The sequence below is a fragment of the Excalfactoria chinensis genome, chromosome 18, assembly GCF_039878825.1.
Source record: "Excalfactoria chinensis isolate bCotChi1 chromosome 18, bCotChi1.hap2, whole genome shotgun sequence".
In the NCBI taxonomy this organism is placed as follows: Eukaryota; Metazoa; Chordata; class Aves; order Galliformes; family Phasianidae; genus Excalfactoria; species Excalfactoria chinensis.
Window position 1 is genome coordinate 2,206,036 of NC_092842.1, and position 17,934 is coordinate 2,223,969.

Sequence of the window (17,934 nt, forward strand, 5' to 3'; positions counted from 1 at the left end):
AAATTTGCATCCTCTCCACTGCATTTCAGTCTGTATTGTTGTTTTTTTTCCTTCTTTTCTCCTTTTCTCCTGCCCTTCCTCCTTGCTTAAGCCTCTTTTGGAAGGCAGGACGTGAAGGGAAGCGGTCGCTGCGATGCCAGTCAAAGCAGCACAAGGTGCCCAAAGTGACAGCTAATAAACCAGATGAGAAAACCAAGTGCTTCGCGTGGACTGCTGTGCACGGGGTGACCTTGTCAGAGCAGACAGGCGAAACAGGCACACGCCTGCTCAGGTGTCAGGTGGGAGATGTGCAAAGGCAGGCGCAGATGCTGCCACAAAGACCCGAAGCCGGATCCAAAGGCAGCAGTGCTTGGGCTGTGCTGTGTGCAAATACCCCGAGGTGTTTCCTTCTGACGTCCTGCAGCCAGGTGCTGCAGTGATCCCACCCTCCAGTGACATGCTGCGGAAGGAGGAGCTGTAAGCCAGTAGGTGCCATCTGCAATGCTTTCTATGGTAGCGTTGTCCTTTGCACTTTCAAAGCCGTCATGGTGGGAAGCTGGCTCTGTTATGTTCTGCTACATGCACGAACTCCTATCACTTGAAGTTATGCTGCTTAGTGATAGACGTGCTCTAAAATGTCTCATTATTACATCTGACCTTGAAAACCTCAGCTTCCGTCATATAAAGTGAAGAATAAATTATTGGAAAAAGATGAGAAGTAACAGGTCCTACCCACAAGTGTGGTGCTGCTGCTATGCACGTGCAATATGAAGACATAGGAATATGCTGTCATCCCTTCTCCTGTGGCCATCAGAATTACACAGCAACCTCCTGAAAGCACAGACATCTTCAAGACATCATCTAGCTACAGAATATATATATAATAGTGCAAACAATCCACTGGACAATAAAGAATTAAGAGCCACTGGGGAGCAAAATGACTGGAATGAGAACACAGAGTGTCATTTCACCTGAGCGTTCCACGAATTCCCAGATGTGCTGCTCTGAATGTGTAGAAAAGGCATTTTTTTTCTATCAGCGGTGCTCCCTGTTTAAATAAACTGCATGGTCCAGAAAAGGGGTTTTGTGCCCACTTGGGAAGTGTCCAGTTTCTCAGCTCGGGGACTGCTTTTTCCATTCTGAATGCAACCATATATCAAAGAGAGACAGGTCTGAACTTCTGCTGAAACCATTAGGGTGTTTTTGCAAAAAGGGAATCCAGGTCTCTTTGATGTGTGCTAGAAAAATTTCCCTTCCTTTTATAAAGTCAGATCAATGGCTGGCGGTGCAAATCTCCTGCGAGCGTACCAGCCTGAATCAAATATTCCCTAGGGACAAAGCAGTGCTGCCGTATGGCTTGGTCAGATTCCTCGCTGGTATCTTCCCTTTCCACAGTGTTTTGGGTTTGTGTTTTTCATGTTTCTCCTGTCCCTCCCAGGCTCTTGGGTCCATCCATTGCAAAATCGTACAGGTAGTAGACAGTCTATCTGTCAAGTGCGCATGGCCCTGGTGCCCAAAGGCACTTTAGTGACTTTGTTTTACTTGTCAGACACAAAATCAGTGTTAATAGGCTTTAAACAGCTTTGGTCTCTCCTTTGCTGTCTGTGGTGGCTGCAGTTGTGTGTCTTCCTCCAGATGGAGTCCAGCATCACCATGACCTGCACGGATGGGAAGTGGAGCAAGCAGGTGAGCTGTGAGCCCGTGGACTGCGGTGTCCCAGACCAATACCACGTCTACCCAGCCACGTTCAACTGCAGCGAGGGGACCACCTTTGGCAAGAAGTGTTCCTTCACGTGCCGACCTCCTGCTCTTCTAAAAGGTAACAGAGGGTATCGAGCTGGGCACAGCTGCGCAGCTAGCACAGACTGATGCCAGTCATGTATGTTACTTTAGCTGTTTTTTAGAATTCCTTATGATATTTTAAGTATGAAGAATTATGAGAGTCTGGGGAAGGTTTATTTATATTAGAAGCTGAGTTCCTTTGCATCTCTCTGTTACCTTCCTTTGACCTTTGCTTGATCGTGGCTGGCCGGGCAGGAACGACGCTAAATATTACTTCCATACAACCAAAACACAGAGAAGTCATGGGGATCAATCAAATTGAACTCTCAGCTTTTTCCATGCCTCTGCTTTTTTCTGTGCCTGTCTCCCTTCTATGCCTCCTCCACGTGCCTGGAAAGGAGGGAAAAGACTGAAAAGTTCCACATCCCAGTGGCACAGTCCCCCATCATTGTTTTTCCTGATCCACCGATCAAAGCTTTTGGCTCTAATTCTGCCTTTCTCTTCATGTTTGAGAATCTCTGCGAGTTCTCATTCTTAAAAATAACATTCTCTGCTGCATTCTCCCTTTTTCTCCCCCATCTTCCCTGCTGCGTTGCTGGTAGCATCCCCATCCTGCTCAGCACCATCCACTCTTTTGCTCACTGTCAGTTCACCTTTCCAATCCGGTCCTTAGGAAACAAGAAAATTTATCACTGTTAATTTGGAAGAACATTAAAGCCGTATAAACATGTCACCTTGCCCTGAAGTAATCTTAACTGTTGCTGTTGACTCAGGTACAATTGCTGTATAAGCTCTTTTTGTACACTCGGTGTCACCTCCTCTGTTAGGATTCACTGCACATTGCAGAAGAGGCACGTGAAGTATTCCATGTTTTGGTGAAAGGATGTGTTTGTTGATTTCTTTATACATAACCAATGTACTCAATTCTTTTACTCAGAAGGTAACTGCAAGAAGCCAACCTGCAGTGAAGGCTAAGGCTCAAGGGGGAGATTTTTATCAAAGAATTCCCTTTTTCCATTCACATACATGTAATGTTACCCCAAGCATCCAAGTGGCTGAGCATTAGAGAGTAGAAGTCGTGACCAACAAGAGCTGGTGACTCTGGCAGGGGTAGCTGCAGGACCCATAGCCCACCCTGGGTCAGAGAGTGCAGCTGTTGGTTTTAGCATCACTTCACTCTTGTCCAGACACTCTGTGAGTTGTAAGTTAATGGCACCGCTTGGTGTACAGCCATCGGTGATGACTAATAGATACTGCCACTAAACTTCTGGAGGATGGCGTTCAAATGACTCATGCCTAATTCAATCACTGACGTCATGACAGCCCCGTCGGTAATGTCACAGCTTATCACATTGCAGTGGTAGTATGATATCACCATGACTGGTCTGCAGAGCTGCTGCATGAGTCAGAGGAGCACTCTGGTGCTCCAGAAAAGAGCTCCCTTCTGTTCAAAATACCTCTGCAATCATCTGCAGCTGGGGAGGGGAGAGAGAAAGCCAGGGCTGATTTAATGAAACTTCTCTTATCTTTGTGTTAAGGGCAGGAGGGCTCCTCCAAATAACTTCCTGAGCCTTCCAGAGCCTTTTGTTTTCTTCTTTGAATTCCAACATCGTGCCCGGGCCCTCTTCCTTTCTTCTCAAGGAGGAGGCATTGCTCTGGGGTTTGAAGTTTGTCAGTATTATGTTGGATAACACCAAAGTTGGCTGGCTGCTGAAAATACGCCTTGTGGGTTGAGAAGAGTTCCTGCAGCAATGCTCGAGGATTTCAATAGAGTATTAAGGATTTTTGAAGGGTTAGTGGCTCATAGTTGTGTTTTGTTTCTTAGGAAAAGCTTATTCCTTTTTAGCATAAAGTATAAAATAACAAAGAATGTGAAGTGGAATGAGACAAAGCGACTTCTAGCTTAACCTTCTGAAGTCAAGTAGGTCACAGCAGAGGCAAAGAGATCTATTGTACCTTTTACCTGTGAGGTGCTGGCTAGGAAAGCTTCCTGAGGAAAACAAGTCTCTAATGAGTATTATGAATCATATTTATCACTGTAGTCCCCAAGGACTGAGAGTCCTCAGCTGGGAAGGGCTCCTCAATGTGTTGGAGTAGTGACTGTAATGCTAACAAACAGATGCTACTCCAAAAGGCTCAAAATTGAAATAGAAAGAGCTGGTTTGGTGAACGGGTAGAACACAGAAGAAGAATGAAGAATGTCATGGCAGTGAATGCTGACTTAAGGTTGATAGCTCCGTGGCTTTGGAGAAGGAGCTGATGTATGAAGCAGGCTTTCTTTCAGAGAGCAAAATAAGGAAGGGAAATACAAGAGGATCCAGTGAGGTTTCATTTATGCTATAGCATGTCCTGAAATAAGCGCTGTTTGCCTGTCGTCTCCTGAAAACAGAGTCTTTAATGATTTAAAACCATCGTGTAAAAAAAAGATGCATAGGACAGTTGAATGTGCCGAGCCAACCAAGGTGAATGTTGATATATTGTGGATATGATGACGTTTGGGAAATGAAAACACTCCTGCTGATAACTTTGCTTTTTGTCCTCAGGGAACAACAGCAACTTGACCTGCATGGACGATGGGCTGTGGTCCTTTCCAGAGGCTCTGTGTGAACTGATGTGTCGAGCACCCTCCGTTGTCCCTAATGCAGATCTTCAGACTACACGTTGCCTAGAAGATAAGCACAAAGTGGGCTCATTTTGCAAGTACAAATGCAAACCAGGTTACCACGTCCCTGGATCCTCCAGAAAATCCAGAAAGTACGTAAAATAGCAATGCCACGCAGCCACAGGTCAAAAAGATTTTGGAGGAAAAAAGATGAGTAACTTATAGCAGGGTGCTGTAGGGAACACCACTGAATGCTTCCTACATGAAGATAGTTGAGCACTTTCAAGGGGGCTTTTGGCACCTCCGTTGTGCTTCTCTGTAAAACTTTGCCAGTGCTCAAAAACAGACATGACCTTAGAGATACTCTTTGGTATGCAGACTGGGGGAGTCCCCTTTGAAACTGAATGGGAAAGAGTTGTACTGTACTGTCCTGTCCTTCTAGCTTGGTACAAACCCACTTCAAACCAACCGCAGCCCATGAGGCTGGGAAGCTGAGTTTCATAGGAGATATTTTCAAGGCCAAAAGAGCTCAGGCTGAATGTTGGCTTTGCAAATAATCATTATTTTCACTTGGAGACCTCATGATGCAGATTCATGGTTTGTTCCCCAGGTGTTAAAAGCTCAAGCACACTCATCCCCTGCACCTGCTAGCACAACTCAGCAGCTCTAACAGCTCTTAGCTGACTCAGCTGCTCACTAAATGCTCTTGTGTTTTTCTTCTGCATGGGAAGGCGGGCCTTTAAGATCCAGTGCACTCAGGATGGCACATGGCTGCCGGGTGCTTGTGTGCCTGTAACGTGTGACCCTCCACCTTCCAAGTTCCATGGGCTCTACCAGTGCTCCAATGGCTTCCAGTTCAACAGTGAGTGCAGGATCAAGTGTGAAGATGATGATAGTCAGTCGGTGAGTCTCTCTTATCCTCACTATCTTATACCATAAATGTGAGTTTTTGTCTTAGGATCCTTGAGGATTGTGGTCTTGGAGGGACCAAGTGCCAAACCTCCCTTGAGATTGTTTGAGGCCAGAGGCAGAGAGATGGAGAAGGGAAATGTGTGATTAAAGTAGAAGCAGAGAGCTGCTTCAGAGAGACTGGGAATGTTTTTAAGACTAGTAATGGTATGTATTAACTGTTAACAATAGAGGGGTAGAAAGAAATGACTGGCTGGACAAGTAATTGGTTGGAAAATCTGCTCTAGTGTCTCTATGATGTAGATAGGTGTAATCAAGCATGGTTTCTGGTATTACATTAATACAAGAGGAAAGAAGTAGTAATGAGTGGCTATGAGGTGCGTGCCCTCATCCTGTTCGTTCAGTTTCACCTTGCTTTTCTCTCCAGTTCTTCTTTTCCTGATACTGTTATGTGTGCGTTGTGTGATGGTTTATAGGGTTTATTGCTGCTCAGGTGAACTGTCTAAACTTCTGTGGGTTTTTTGGCTGCAAGGTGTCGTTAGTCATTAGAGCTTCAGCTGGCATAAATCAGCACGTTGCCTTTGATTACCTAGGAGCTGTGTTCACTGATAAAGAAGGTCTGGCCTTTAATATCATGTTTGAAATGCTTCGTTTTCCTCACCAGAGTTAATTATAGTCGTGAAATAAGTAATTTCTCCCAGAAGTGCTGCTGCTGCTTCATATGCTGGGGAAGAGAAAGTGGGGATGTAGAAGCTGCTGTTCCTACATGCACTGCGGAGAGCACAGTGCTCTGTCAAAAGCCTTGTAATGTCAGTCCTGAGGGTGTGTGAAAAAGGGATCAGCCCTGCTGTGATGTACAGTGATCCAAAACCCAACTCCGATACCTGTTCCAGACATCAAAATCCACAGCTACTGCAGAAACAGCAGTGAGGTTTCTGAGGCTGGAAAACAGCATTTGTTCCCTGCAAAAGCTGTCCTGCCCACTTCATGGGGGTGAGAGGCAGCGCTTAGGGTTGTGTGTCAGAGCACCCTAAAGAAGTTTGGCTTGGATGCTGTGAATTTTTGGCACGTAGGAAATGCACAGATGGGTGCAGTTTGGGTGGGAAGCTCTGGGATGCAGCACCTCTGTGCATCTCTGCTTTCTCAGACTGGCTGCACCAGGGCACTGACAAATGGTACGAGGGCTTTATGGTTGCTTTGGAAGGAGCTAGACACGAAGAGAAGCAGGGATTGGAGTTAGGGTTACGTCAACAAATGACATGTGGAAAGTGAGAGATACAGCTACATCTCTGTTCAGTGTAAGGAAGATTGTAGTGACTGCTTGGATGCAAAAGCACCTCGAGCAGAGAAGCAGATAACATCCAAAGAAAGGGATTTGCAGAGAAAGGTATTTCCAGATATCCCAGAAAACAGACAACAGAAGAAGGAGGACTCCTGGCACAAGCCAGAACCACTTGAGAGGTGTTAATTATTTAAGGATTAAACCCCACTAAGTCTCTCTCAGCTATATAAGGTGATAATGCACATTGCATCCAAGCAAGAAACCCAGCAGGGATTTTCACAAGAGATTTTGCAGGTCAGGGGATGATGGACAGGATGTTACTATAGCAATGGATATCCTGGGATCTCTGAGCACATAGCAGAAACTACACAATAGTGCCCTCGAGAGCAGCCAACTCGAGGAACGTGAATCAGGTTTAGTGGCTCACCTTTAGAAATCATAGTTGAACCCCGGCGTGCAAACTGTGATGGAAGTGCAACACACTTCCTAAAACAGCAAATTGTGCTCAATTATCTCTTGGCCATCTCTTCTTGAAATCATCACTGTGCTGAAAGGTCATTACTCAGCTGTACAGAGATAGATACCCAAAGATATCCAGCCCAGTCTCCAACAGCAGGGTGGATAGACTGAAGGCAACAGTACAAGGAGAAGCAGAGTCCTGTCTGGTTCTTGCACTGAGCAGGGTCACTGTGAGAGGCTTGGAGCCCAACCCCAGCATCCTCCTGTTGAATGTCCCCACTGCCCTGTTGCAGTGAGGCTCACAGCTCCTGCACAACAGCTTGTGCAGAACTCCCCAATGCCACGTGGATAGATCTGACAAAAGATTGCCTGCACGCTGCTTTGTTGTTTCTAAAGGGCATGATATTTCTCTCTGGACTTTGGTATTCATTCTTCAGTATTGTACAGAGAATCTTTTCTACAAGAGAAATGTCATATTCCATTCCTTGCCCATTCCCATACCAGAGGATTTGTTTCTCCTTTACACCTGCCTCTGTGCATGGTCTGTCTCTGCCGCTTCACTCGCTGTCATTCAAGGCAGCCAAGCTCTAAAGAACATGTTCTGCCCTGCTAAGCAACCCTCTTGTGTGCCTTCCTCCTTCAGATGGCCATTGGGGATGTTTTCTTTTTTGAGACAAATATGTTGCAACTAGTTAGAAAATGGAAGAGAGAAAAGGTTGTCTGCAGTCAACGCGAACCTCTCAGCAAGAGGAACAGAGGGCAGGTGGAGCGAATGCGCCTTTTTTAGCAGCTAGAGTGGATCCATTTTAATGTAGAGACCTTGTAAAGACCTTGTAAAAACATAACATTGCATAGAGGAGGAGTGTGTGTGCTTCTGTGTGCAACGCAGCCTTCCTTTTATTTATTATTCAGCAGAGAAGTCCTTCCTTGCCCCCCCAGAACTGGCAGTCCCTCCTGGGGCTCTCCCAGCTCCAGAACTTTGCTCCCAGCTCAAGTCTGCCCACTTCTCTCCTCTCACCCTGTGTCTGCTGTCCTTGCTGTTGTTTTTGTGACCGTCCTTGTTATCTCCTTGTCTCGTTCCCAGGGCCGTGGAAGCAATGTGATTCACTGCCGGAAGGATGGCACCTGGAGCGGCTCCTTTCATCTCTGCAGGGAGATGCAGGGTCAGTGTGCTCTGCCCACACAGCTCAACAGCCACCTGAAGCTGCAGTGCTCCAGTGGATACGGCATAGGTCTGTGGGCATGGGGAGTGTGGAAGAGGATGGGACTGAGAGGGAGGGATGAAGGAGTGTGCAGTCCTTGGGGTTGCTTTCTGTCACAGAGCGATTTACCTGAGTGAGGGGCTGCTAAGGGCAGGAAACTGCTTTGGGGTGGTGCTTTAGGAGGCCAGGCAGCACAGAATATGCTTCCTGCCTGCTCCTTCCAGCATTCCCAGTTTCATCATGTTCCTTCTGGGCCAGCTGGCCAACCAAGCAAGCCAGGCTGCACCAGAGACACATCCAGTCCTCAGAGTAAGGGAAGAAGTTGTACCTGCACTTGCTCTGACAGTTTCATAATGTCTTTCAACTACACACACACATACATACACGTACCTTCGATGCCAAAAAGCAGGGTGCTGGCAGGGAAGCACAGCAGCAAGGAGCATTCAGCTCTCTCCAGAGGGAATGAGACCAGCTGAGTGTCCCCTTTAGTATGCCTGTTGTTCAGAAACCCATGTGAGGATGTTTGCCCCTTCTTTTTGGGGTCACTCTGCAATGAGTTGAGAGCTTTGGGGGGATGTTCTGAGTTTGGTTTTGTGTCACCCAGGCATAGATTCCATACTAAAAATACACCGTATTATACTTTCAACCCCTGCTGCCCGGGTTGCAAGGGGAGCAGCCCCATGAGGCCCCTTCTGCAGCCCCACACCAGCCCCCCCTTTCCCTGCCCATCCCTTTGAACTTGGAGAAATCTCCTCGTTTTGCAGCTCCCTCATTATATCTCAGCCACGCGAGGGACCGTGAGCTGCCTTGTGTTCCCTCCCCGGGGAGGAGAACACGACCTGGATGAGATCATCGCTCTGTAATGATGCCAGTTACAGATCATATATCAAAACAATTCAGGCCCGCTCCTCTCCGTAAGTGTAAATAGCGAGGTGGTGAGCGGGCTGCAGCAGCTCTTAATGTGGCGAGGTGTTTTACCCTTGAGATGAGGTTACCTACCAGGGTTTTGCAAAGAGAGAAATTCAGATTTCTGGTCTGGTGGGGAGGGAGGGAGCAGCAGCTGGGGGCTGGGAGCAGGAGGCTCCACCAGCCCCTTCTGGCTTGGCCACCAGTGCTGTGCCTTGATGTGGGGTCTGGCGTCCTTGTCCTGAGACCCTGCAGCCCTTATGGAGGTCAGGAAGTGGATGGGATCCTTGTGGATATGTGAGGAGCAGCTCTCAGAGGGCACAGCGGCCATTGGCTCTTATCCTCAGCAGATGGAGACATACCACACGCTTTGTTAGTTTGTCCAGCATCACCTTTTGGGAGCAGGTTGTTGGGGTTTTGCTGGGGTTTAACCCTGCAGGCAGCTCAGCACTACACAACCCCTTGCTCTCCTCCAGTGGGATGGGGCAGAGAATCAGAAAGGGAAGAAGTACAAGAACTCATGGGTAGACGTAAAGACAGCTTATTAGATGAAGCAAAAGCTGTGTGCATAAGGAAAGCAAAACAAGGAATCCATTCACTGCTTCCTATCAGCAAACACATGTTCAGACACTTCCAGGAAAGCAAGGCTTGTCACATATAGTGATTTATTGGGAAAACAAATGCCATCATTCCCAGTGTCCCCATCCCGCCCCCAACTTCCTCCTCCTTTACCCCAGTTCTGTTGCTGACTGTGATGCCATATGGTATGGGATAACCCTTTGGTCAGTCCAGGGCAGCTGTCCTAGCTGCGTCCCCCTGCTTCTTGCACCCCCACCCTGGCCTTTCTGATAGCAGGAGAGGCACAAAGTCTTTGGCTGTGTGCAAGCACTATTCTGCTGCAACTAAAAACACCAATGTGTTATCCCTGATTTTTTATCAAAAATCCAGGGTACATCACCATATGAGTCTCTACATAGAAAATTAACCTTAATCCAGCCAAACCCACAACAGGTTTTTGCCTACGTGTGTGGTTTTGGGAAGCCTTCTGAGAAGTCATGCTCCTTCTGTTCCCATGCAGTTGGGTTGGTGTCTATGGGCACTTACCCAGCAGTCCATGGAGCTGCTACCATCCATACTAGAAAAGCAAAACAAACCCCAAGTGCTGCCCAGGCCTCCCTCCATGAGCAAGGTCTGCTCTCTCTCACTGACTCCTCCATGTGTGAAGATGTGAGGAGACAGATGCAGGTGGGGAAAATAATAGCATCCAGTCATGGTCACTATGAATCCCGCACACCTTTGGTAACTCCTCAGACACCTAATCTGCCCTTGAGGTGTGTGTTCAGCCAATGGTTCAGCTCTCCAAACCAGTGCAGAGATTAATTCCTCCCCCAGTGCTGATGGGAGTGCAGAAATCCTAATGACATGTTTGTAGCAGCTGTGCCATTCAGGAGTGATTTTTCAAGGGGGAAAACAGTAATGGTCCAACACACTATGGCTTATGGTTGTGTCACCACAGGGCTCTGGGATATTGCTGTAGAGGATCACAGCGTGTTTTAATAACGAGAGGACAGGATTCCCACTGGGTATGACAGTTAATCAGAGAAAAAACAGGTTTATGTGCGAAGAAAGCCATCATTACCTCTCTGCATTCTTCTTATCAAGTATGGGAGTTAGGTGATAGTTTGCCTGCAGTACCATTAGGCTTGGTCACGTTGAAAGGGCTGTTACTGAAGGTCCATCAATCTGACAGATGAAGCGATGGGATTATGTCATGTCACAGGTGATGAGTTTGGCAGCCTTACCTTAATCGGCCCCATCGCTTGATAGAGCAGCCAAAATGGGAAGAAACTTCACGTTTTCTTGATGATCTGAAAGAACAAAACCTGACCCCTTCCCTGGAGTTAACAGCCAGAGACATACCTAGGTATACAGCTTGTACAAAAAGGCCTTGGTGTGTTTGTCACCCCCGCAGTCTGCTGAGATGCTGATTTGTACTCAGCATTTCACGTGTGGCTAGAAGATATGTGATAGTTACGGTTGGCTGCTAATTGCAGTTTAGGAAAAGTGAGCCCTAATCCTGTCCTTCAGCTGGAAGGATGCTGGAAGGGTAAGGAGCTGCGTGCTTTGTCCTGTAGCTTTATCATCTCCTTTCTTGTGCAGGCGCAGAGTGTACCACCTCGTGTCTGGACCACAGCCATGAGCCCATCCTCCTGCGTGTGAACGAGACCGTGCAGGACATCCAGCACTGGATGAACCCTCAGAGAGTGAAGGTCAGTGCCTGGCAGTTGTGCTAACTACATCCCTTACTACATGTTTGTGTGCAGGGAGCAAGCCATCAGTTAGCCACGGTTCATCCAGTGAGGGGGAACGTATGGGGAAGGTGTTTTGCCCTTTAGGAAATACCTCCTGGGTTTTGCAGTGTCTTTGTGTGTTGTTGTAGCAGTGTGGTGCCGTTCTCTCCAAGTTGTTTTCTTTCTGTGATTTCCCAATGAAAATCCATTCAAGGTAGAGTCCCCCAGTCGTTGTGTTCAGATCCACCCAGGACCTCCAAAGGGCTGATGTGGGGATTGCAATTCATTATACAGGAACACGTGGTGGAAAATGAGAGAATGGGCACCCGCCAGGTTTTATTCTCTTCCTCCTCTTCTGGGTTTCGCACGCTTTGGGTGGTAGGGCTGGATTTTTTCTGCACTGCTTTTGGCTGACAAAAGAAGCTGATACAGGGGGTATTTCATTTCCCAAAGCAGCGGAGCTGGCTGGGTCCTGCCAGCCCCCCCCATTCACCCGCATGTGAGAGCTGCCAGCTCAGCACAGCCCCATCCAGAGGTCACCTCTTCTCCCTCTGCCTGCTGCAGAAGCACAGCAGCGTTAAGCACTTGCAGCGTGCTGTCCTGGGTGCCCTCCAGCTTATAGGTCAGCCCCCATGGGGGCACACACACCTATACTCAGTGCTTTACACACAAACTCAGGCATGTGCAGGCAGCAAATAACTGCTTGTTTTCGCTTGGATATCAGTGGGAGACACACACACGTGCTGTGGCTGTGGTTAGGGAGCTGCTCTGAAAATCTCTGCTGCTTTGTATTTCCCTGTTTCACGTACAGAGCAATAGAATAAAACCTGGAAAGGGATGAGGAACATAAGTCCACAGAATACAACAAGCTCACAGTGTCCGTCCCCACTTCCCACTCCCTCCAGGCAGTGAGGTTATATTACTGCCTAAGTCCAGGCCTTGCCAAGTTTCTGGCATGGAACATAAAGAAAACCCCTATCTGTATTAGGGGCAATTTCTCACTGGCCCTTTCCCGAGTGCTAGACTTTAAAGTGGTTTTGTAATTCATGGTGAAATAAAGTGACAGCTTCCCTCCCGTTCTGTGCCGTGCGCCTTCGTTTATTGATGCGGGTGCGCAGAGGGAGCTGTAACGAGTTTTATGCCTTCAGGTCTCTGGAGGGCTCATTAGGCAGCAGGGAAAACACAGAGTGGTAAAGGGGGGATGAGGGGAGCGAGGGATGGAGGCAAAACTCACAGTTTCCCAGAGTACAGTGGTAAATAAGACCTTGTTTGTCTTGATGGTTGGGAACTTTGCAATTGGAAAGTAGTTGTAGGTTGGCCCCACTAATACTTTGTAGATAGAGGGTGAGATTTGGGAAGTAAAACGTGCTGGATGATGACAGGGAGGCTTTTGGGGCATGTAGAGGAAACAGTTCTGCTCTCATGTCTCCTTGGAACGCAGAGCTGCGTCCTGGCAGCCACATGGGGTCATGCAGGGCTTTCTGCTTGTCAAGCAGCAGTTGTGTGCACAGTGCTGAGAGGAGACCCATAGGGTAGGCAGCTGGTGGGGTGATGCTGGATGGGGGGGGTGGCTGGTAGCTCTGAGACATCCGTCTTGTTCTGCTCCCCAGACACAGGATGTCACCCAGAGCGAGCTGTGCCTTGCAGGGAGCCCATGCTGTGGGAAATGCTGCTGCCAGTGGAGACCTTGGAGAGATGGGGATTGGGATGCTTCAGGGGAAGGTCCCCATGGCCATATGCTATATATCATTAATAATGTGTGTCTCTATTTACGTTTGCTGACAGCTCGTTGTTGTGCCATGCGAGCAAAGCGACCAGCTGCTTGGTTTTACGGGCGTCTTTGTTGGTCTCAAAGTACTCCAGTGATACAAGGGAAATGCTTTCTGTTACTTAACTTCAGGCACAAACAATGTGCAGATCAGTGCGGTATGAGCAGCAGATAAAAGCAGAACCAGTCTGTGGGACTTGCATTTGAGAGGGCAGATAAAACACAGGGAGAGCCAGCAAGAAAGAAACAACAGTTGTGTGTGGCTGCTCAAGCAACAGCTGTTATGGAGGCAAAGTGGGAAAGAGGGAACCATCCCTCCTTTGGGAGCTGTTTAGAGCAGATCAGTTGGTGTTTTTTGGTTCTCTGGAAGTTGTGTCAAATTAAAACATGAAAAAACAAAATGTTTTCTTCTAACCAGGGGGATGTTTTTGTTGCTGTGATTTTTGGTGAACCAAAATGTTGGAGGAAAACCATGTTGGGTTTGAACATAACGTCGTATTTAACTTCCAACTATTTCTGTGTCGATTAAGGAAAATGAGCATTTTTCTTTTTGCTTAAGAAAAATGAAATAAGCTTAGAAATCCAGTGTCTTCTCGCAGGAACAACAACCATATGTCATCACATCCACGGGTTGTTGTTTTTTTTTCCCAGCATTGGTTGAGGCTTTGAGTTGCTTTGCTTGGTCTGAAACTGATTGCTGAAATCAGTGCAAATTTGCAGCGTCTCCCAAATAATTTCCAGCAGGAACAAAAAGCCACCTGCAATCTGTGCGTCTGCTGCTCTGTGGCAGACTGAGGTTGGGGCAATCATTGCTCTTCCTGTGATTTCCCATTTGCTGCGTGCGTGCGAGGGGCAGTGAGCTGTTGAAGACACCTCTAGATAGAGCTGCCAAGGCTGACTACAAGGCAGCGAAGAGAAAAAAGGGAAGTGCCTCAGAAAGACAGCTTGACAGCTCTCTCCCAGTGAGTGCCGACACCTAATTTCCTGGGTTGTCTGAATTTGGGTGCTTGCCTTTGTGCCAAATACTGTGTCAGTGTGTGGGATAGCCTCCAAAGGGCTGGCTGGCAGTGGGGCTGAGCGAGTGGGGATGATGTCCCAGTAGTGGCAATGTATTTCCCCCTATCCTTGCGCCTTAACGCCACAATTCCTGCAATTTTGGGTGCTCAGAAGATATCAAAAATGATGTGAGCAACCAGCATCTCTCCCCCTTCAGGTAGGGTTTGTAGTTTTTTCTCCTTCCTTTCCAATGAGTGTCAAGCTTGTTCTGAAGGCAGGGAAACTGAGTCACAGCTTAGGGCAACATGGGGGCTGAACTCTAGGAGCACAGGAGCTGCCACCCACATGCAGCCCTGGGAGACCGCAGCCGCAACAAGCCACATCTCCCTGCCTTGTCAGCAGCACCAATCCCCTTGCTAACCCTTGTGGTTAATTGCCACGCTCATTTAGTGCCTGAGGAGAGGGTTTGCTGAGACCGGTGGATGCCAGTCCTCATTTTTGGGCTCTGGGGGACACTTGACCCATCTAAGGTGGAGGAGAGCTCTCCAAAGCCTCTCCTGGGGAAACCTAATCCCCTCTGCAGGCCGCAAATGGTTGACATCATTGTGTTAGTGCCACAATGGGGAGGGAAGCGCCGTGACCGGAGGCACTAGGTCTTCCCTCACAAGGAGAAAATGACAGCTTGATTTGCTTTCTTGGCTCTTTGTTACCTACTGTGGGAGCGCATCCCGGCTTCCCCTCTGTTTGCAGCAGATGGAGTCACAGCCACCAAACCGCAGCTGGAGCTGAACGGCATTTCTGGGATGGGGACAGGCCAGGCGGGAGGGCAGCTGTGCTGCAGGAGCCGATGCACCAGGGCAGCTGGGCCATCAGGCAGCCATGTGTCACCACAGTGACCCAGGGAGGCCTGCATCCTGCTACGTGGGCTTCCTCAGCACCGCCTGGCATGTGCAGCCTTCTCTTCTGTGCGCTGATGCCATCTCGGTAGTGTTAACAAGACTCCTGCAGTGCTGCCTGCACCCTTCCATCCACCTCATTGCCCTACACTGCACTCCTGCACCTTTGGACCTCTTGGCACCACAAGAAGCAGGAATGATACACAGCTACCCAAATCATCCCTCAAATTTCCAGCCCAGATTCGCCCTTTTCCCTGTGCTGAGGGCACGGACAGGACTTGTGGTGTGAATCTGGGTTTGAAAAACCAGCAGGGGGACCCAGAATTGTGATCGAGGGCCTTTTCCAAGTGTACCCTGCTTCCAGCTCGTTGGATGTCAGCAGGATTGAACTTAGTTGGAGTAGCTCTAATCGTCTCTGCTAGCAATGAATCATCCAAAGAGAAGGAGAAGTAACTGGGACTAAGCCATTGGCACACGCTCCTGTGCAGGACTGTCCATCTGAATCCTTTTGGCACATCCTGGCTGCTGCAGAGAGAAGAGCCGAGTGGTGTTTGTGTTGAAAAGCTCTGGTTATCTGTTGGGACCCACAGCCTTTCCCAGCTGCTGTATGAGTGTCCCACTGACCCAGTGATGGATGTCACACAGGGTCAGCTGGCTCTGCTGCACTGCAGCCCTGGGCTGTACACCCTTTCCTGGAGGCTGGCCAGCCAAAAGTTGTTCTAGCCACTGGGATTCAAGGCAGCCTTGAGTGAGAACAGAGATCTGTGCTTGAGGAGACTTCACCTTCCATCTCTTTCTATAAGGGGAACAACAAAATTCAGTAGCTGCTGGATTTTTTAAAGCTGGAAGGGCCTGGAAAGCAGCGCGTCTTCTGCAAGGGACTGGTCTCACTTAGAAACCTCCATCCTTAAGAGCCCATTTCAAGGCTGTTTGGCTCCTTTTGATAACTCCACATGCTCACACATATCAAGGGGTTGTGTAGATGTTGATGCTTCTTACTGGGAATATGAGGTGCTGATTGGAAGGGCACTTTTCCTCCTCATTGGCTGGCCTTCGATGCAGGAGGCATATGGCTGAGTTTTTCTACTTCACTTTTTCGGTTCAAAGGCTCCTTGAAGTGTTTCCCTCTCCCAACCTGTTGACTGGTCTTGTTTATTTTGAAAACTGGAAAAGTTTCCTTTCTTTTTCCCTCTGAAGTGCAATAAACAGCAAAGAAGAAGAAAACCAAAACAACCCCTCTTGCCATTTGTGGCAGGCAACAGGCTGGAAATCTCCAGCTGCCTGTCAGGAGCGCGCTGGGGGAGCGTCTGACACTGCAGGGCCCCCGCACCTTGCAGCCTCCCCTCCTTGCCCTGCTCACACAGACAGGCCCTGTTGTGAGGCAGGTGGGGCAAGCCGGGCTTGACTAATAGTGGAAAATCCGAGAGCATCGGAAAGATAAACAGCCCCAGTCAGATAGTATAAAAGTCCTTTTTCTAGCACACGCCAGGTAAGCCTCAAATGACAGAAACTGTAAAAACATGCTGAGGTTCCCCTGCAGATGGATTAAATTAGGCCTTGGATAAACAGGGGGAGGGATGGCTTGTGCGTCAGGTCTTCCCAAATGTTAATCCCTTCCTTCCCCAGGCCTCCATCCAACCCCAGCCCCTGTCCTTTGATGAGTACCCACGTGTTCATGTTGGCCATTGTTTGATCCGTGGAAGGTAACCCAGAACAATCCTTGTCTTGGTGAATGTTGTGGTGTATGGGTGGTTGTCCCATCACCTGGACCTCCATGGTACTGAACCACCACCACCATTGACTGGCCAAGCCTCCTTAAAATCCAGGTTTCCATATCTGCAGGCAAACAATACCTGTCCGTGATGTGTCTTTGAGTAGGCCAGTGTCTCATTTTTTCTCCAAAACTAAGCACATCAACTTTATTTCTTACAGAAAACCTATAAATGTAGTCAGTACCAAAATTATTATAAAGCTCGTGCAGTGTAACAGATGATGCTGTCCTTTTGGGGGGTTATTTTGAAGGTGTGTAGTGGGAGGTGCTTCTATTTAAGATCTAAAGGATGGTGAGAAAATGTTTCTGAAAGTCCACCTTTAGCTGTTTGCATCTTCAGGAAGCACAAGATATGACGGGTACCAAAACAGAGCAATGCTTTGCAGCCCCAAAGAAATCCTTAAGTGAATTCCTAAAGTGCCTCCCCACTACCCAGGAGCTGGACGGTGGACCCCTTCCATTGCCTTTTCCTGCCATGTTCCCCCCACCATGAGTGAAATATTGGACATGACATTTTAGGGAAAATGTTAAATATTATTTTACTCTCAAATGTTCTGTTATTGCAAGTGTCAAGTCCAACACTTCTTGTAAATACCTGGAGGAGAGCCAGGTCCTGAGAACACAAGAGGTGTTAGGAACTAAACTTCATTGCTTAAGTACAGTAGGGCCATAGGAGCCAGCACACTGACTTTCTGTACACTGATTTCCTTGTCTTAACTCGATGTTTGTTTTCTTTTCTTCTCTCCTCTAGAGCGTTGTCTGCACAGCGGGACTCAAGTGGTACCCTCACCCTTCCCTGATTCATTGTGTCAAAGGCTGTGAGGTGAGCATTTGCATTTGCTCAGATGGGTCATGCTTATTCTCCTACGTGTTATGCTAACAGTCATTGCAGCCACGTGGGCTGGAAATGTTTTTCCAGTGGGGCAAACAGGCTTTTGCCCTGGCTGTCCTGTCAGTTAAACATAGATCTCTTGCACCAGTTCTGACACTCAGTGGTTGAAACTGGTGGTTTCTCTAGAACTGATGGTTGGGTGACTCTTGCATGAGCAAAATGATCAAATGGTTCAAATGTAATTGGCCGACCTTTGGAA

At 48.1% G+C, this 17,934-nt stretch overlaps 1 protein-coding gene across 1 annotated transcript in view; it reads left to right on the top strand.

Annotated features, from left to right (window-relative positions):
* The window catches only part of PAPPA (pappalysin 1), a 157,669-nt gene that overhangs the window by 123,706 nt on the left and 16,029 nt on the right, over nucleotides 1-17,934 (top strand). The window contains exons 15-20 of the mRNA XM_072352928.1: nucleotides 1,615-1,798; nucleotides 4,305-4,515; nucleotides 5,095-5,266; nucleotides 8,098-8,245; nucleotides 11,282-11,391; nucleotides 17,595-17,666. Of these exons, the coding sequence (XP_072209029.1) occupies nucleotides 1,615-1,798; nucleotides 4,305-4,515; nucleotides 5,095-5,266; nucleotides 8,098-8,245; nucleotides 11,282-11,391; nucleotides 17,595-17,666 (897 nt within the window). The remainder of the gene's footprint in view (nucleotides 1-1,614; nucleotides 1,799-4,304; nucleotides 4,516-5,094; nucleotides 5,267-8,097; nucleotides 8,246-11,281; nucleotides 11,392-17,594; nucleotides 17,667-17,934) is intronic.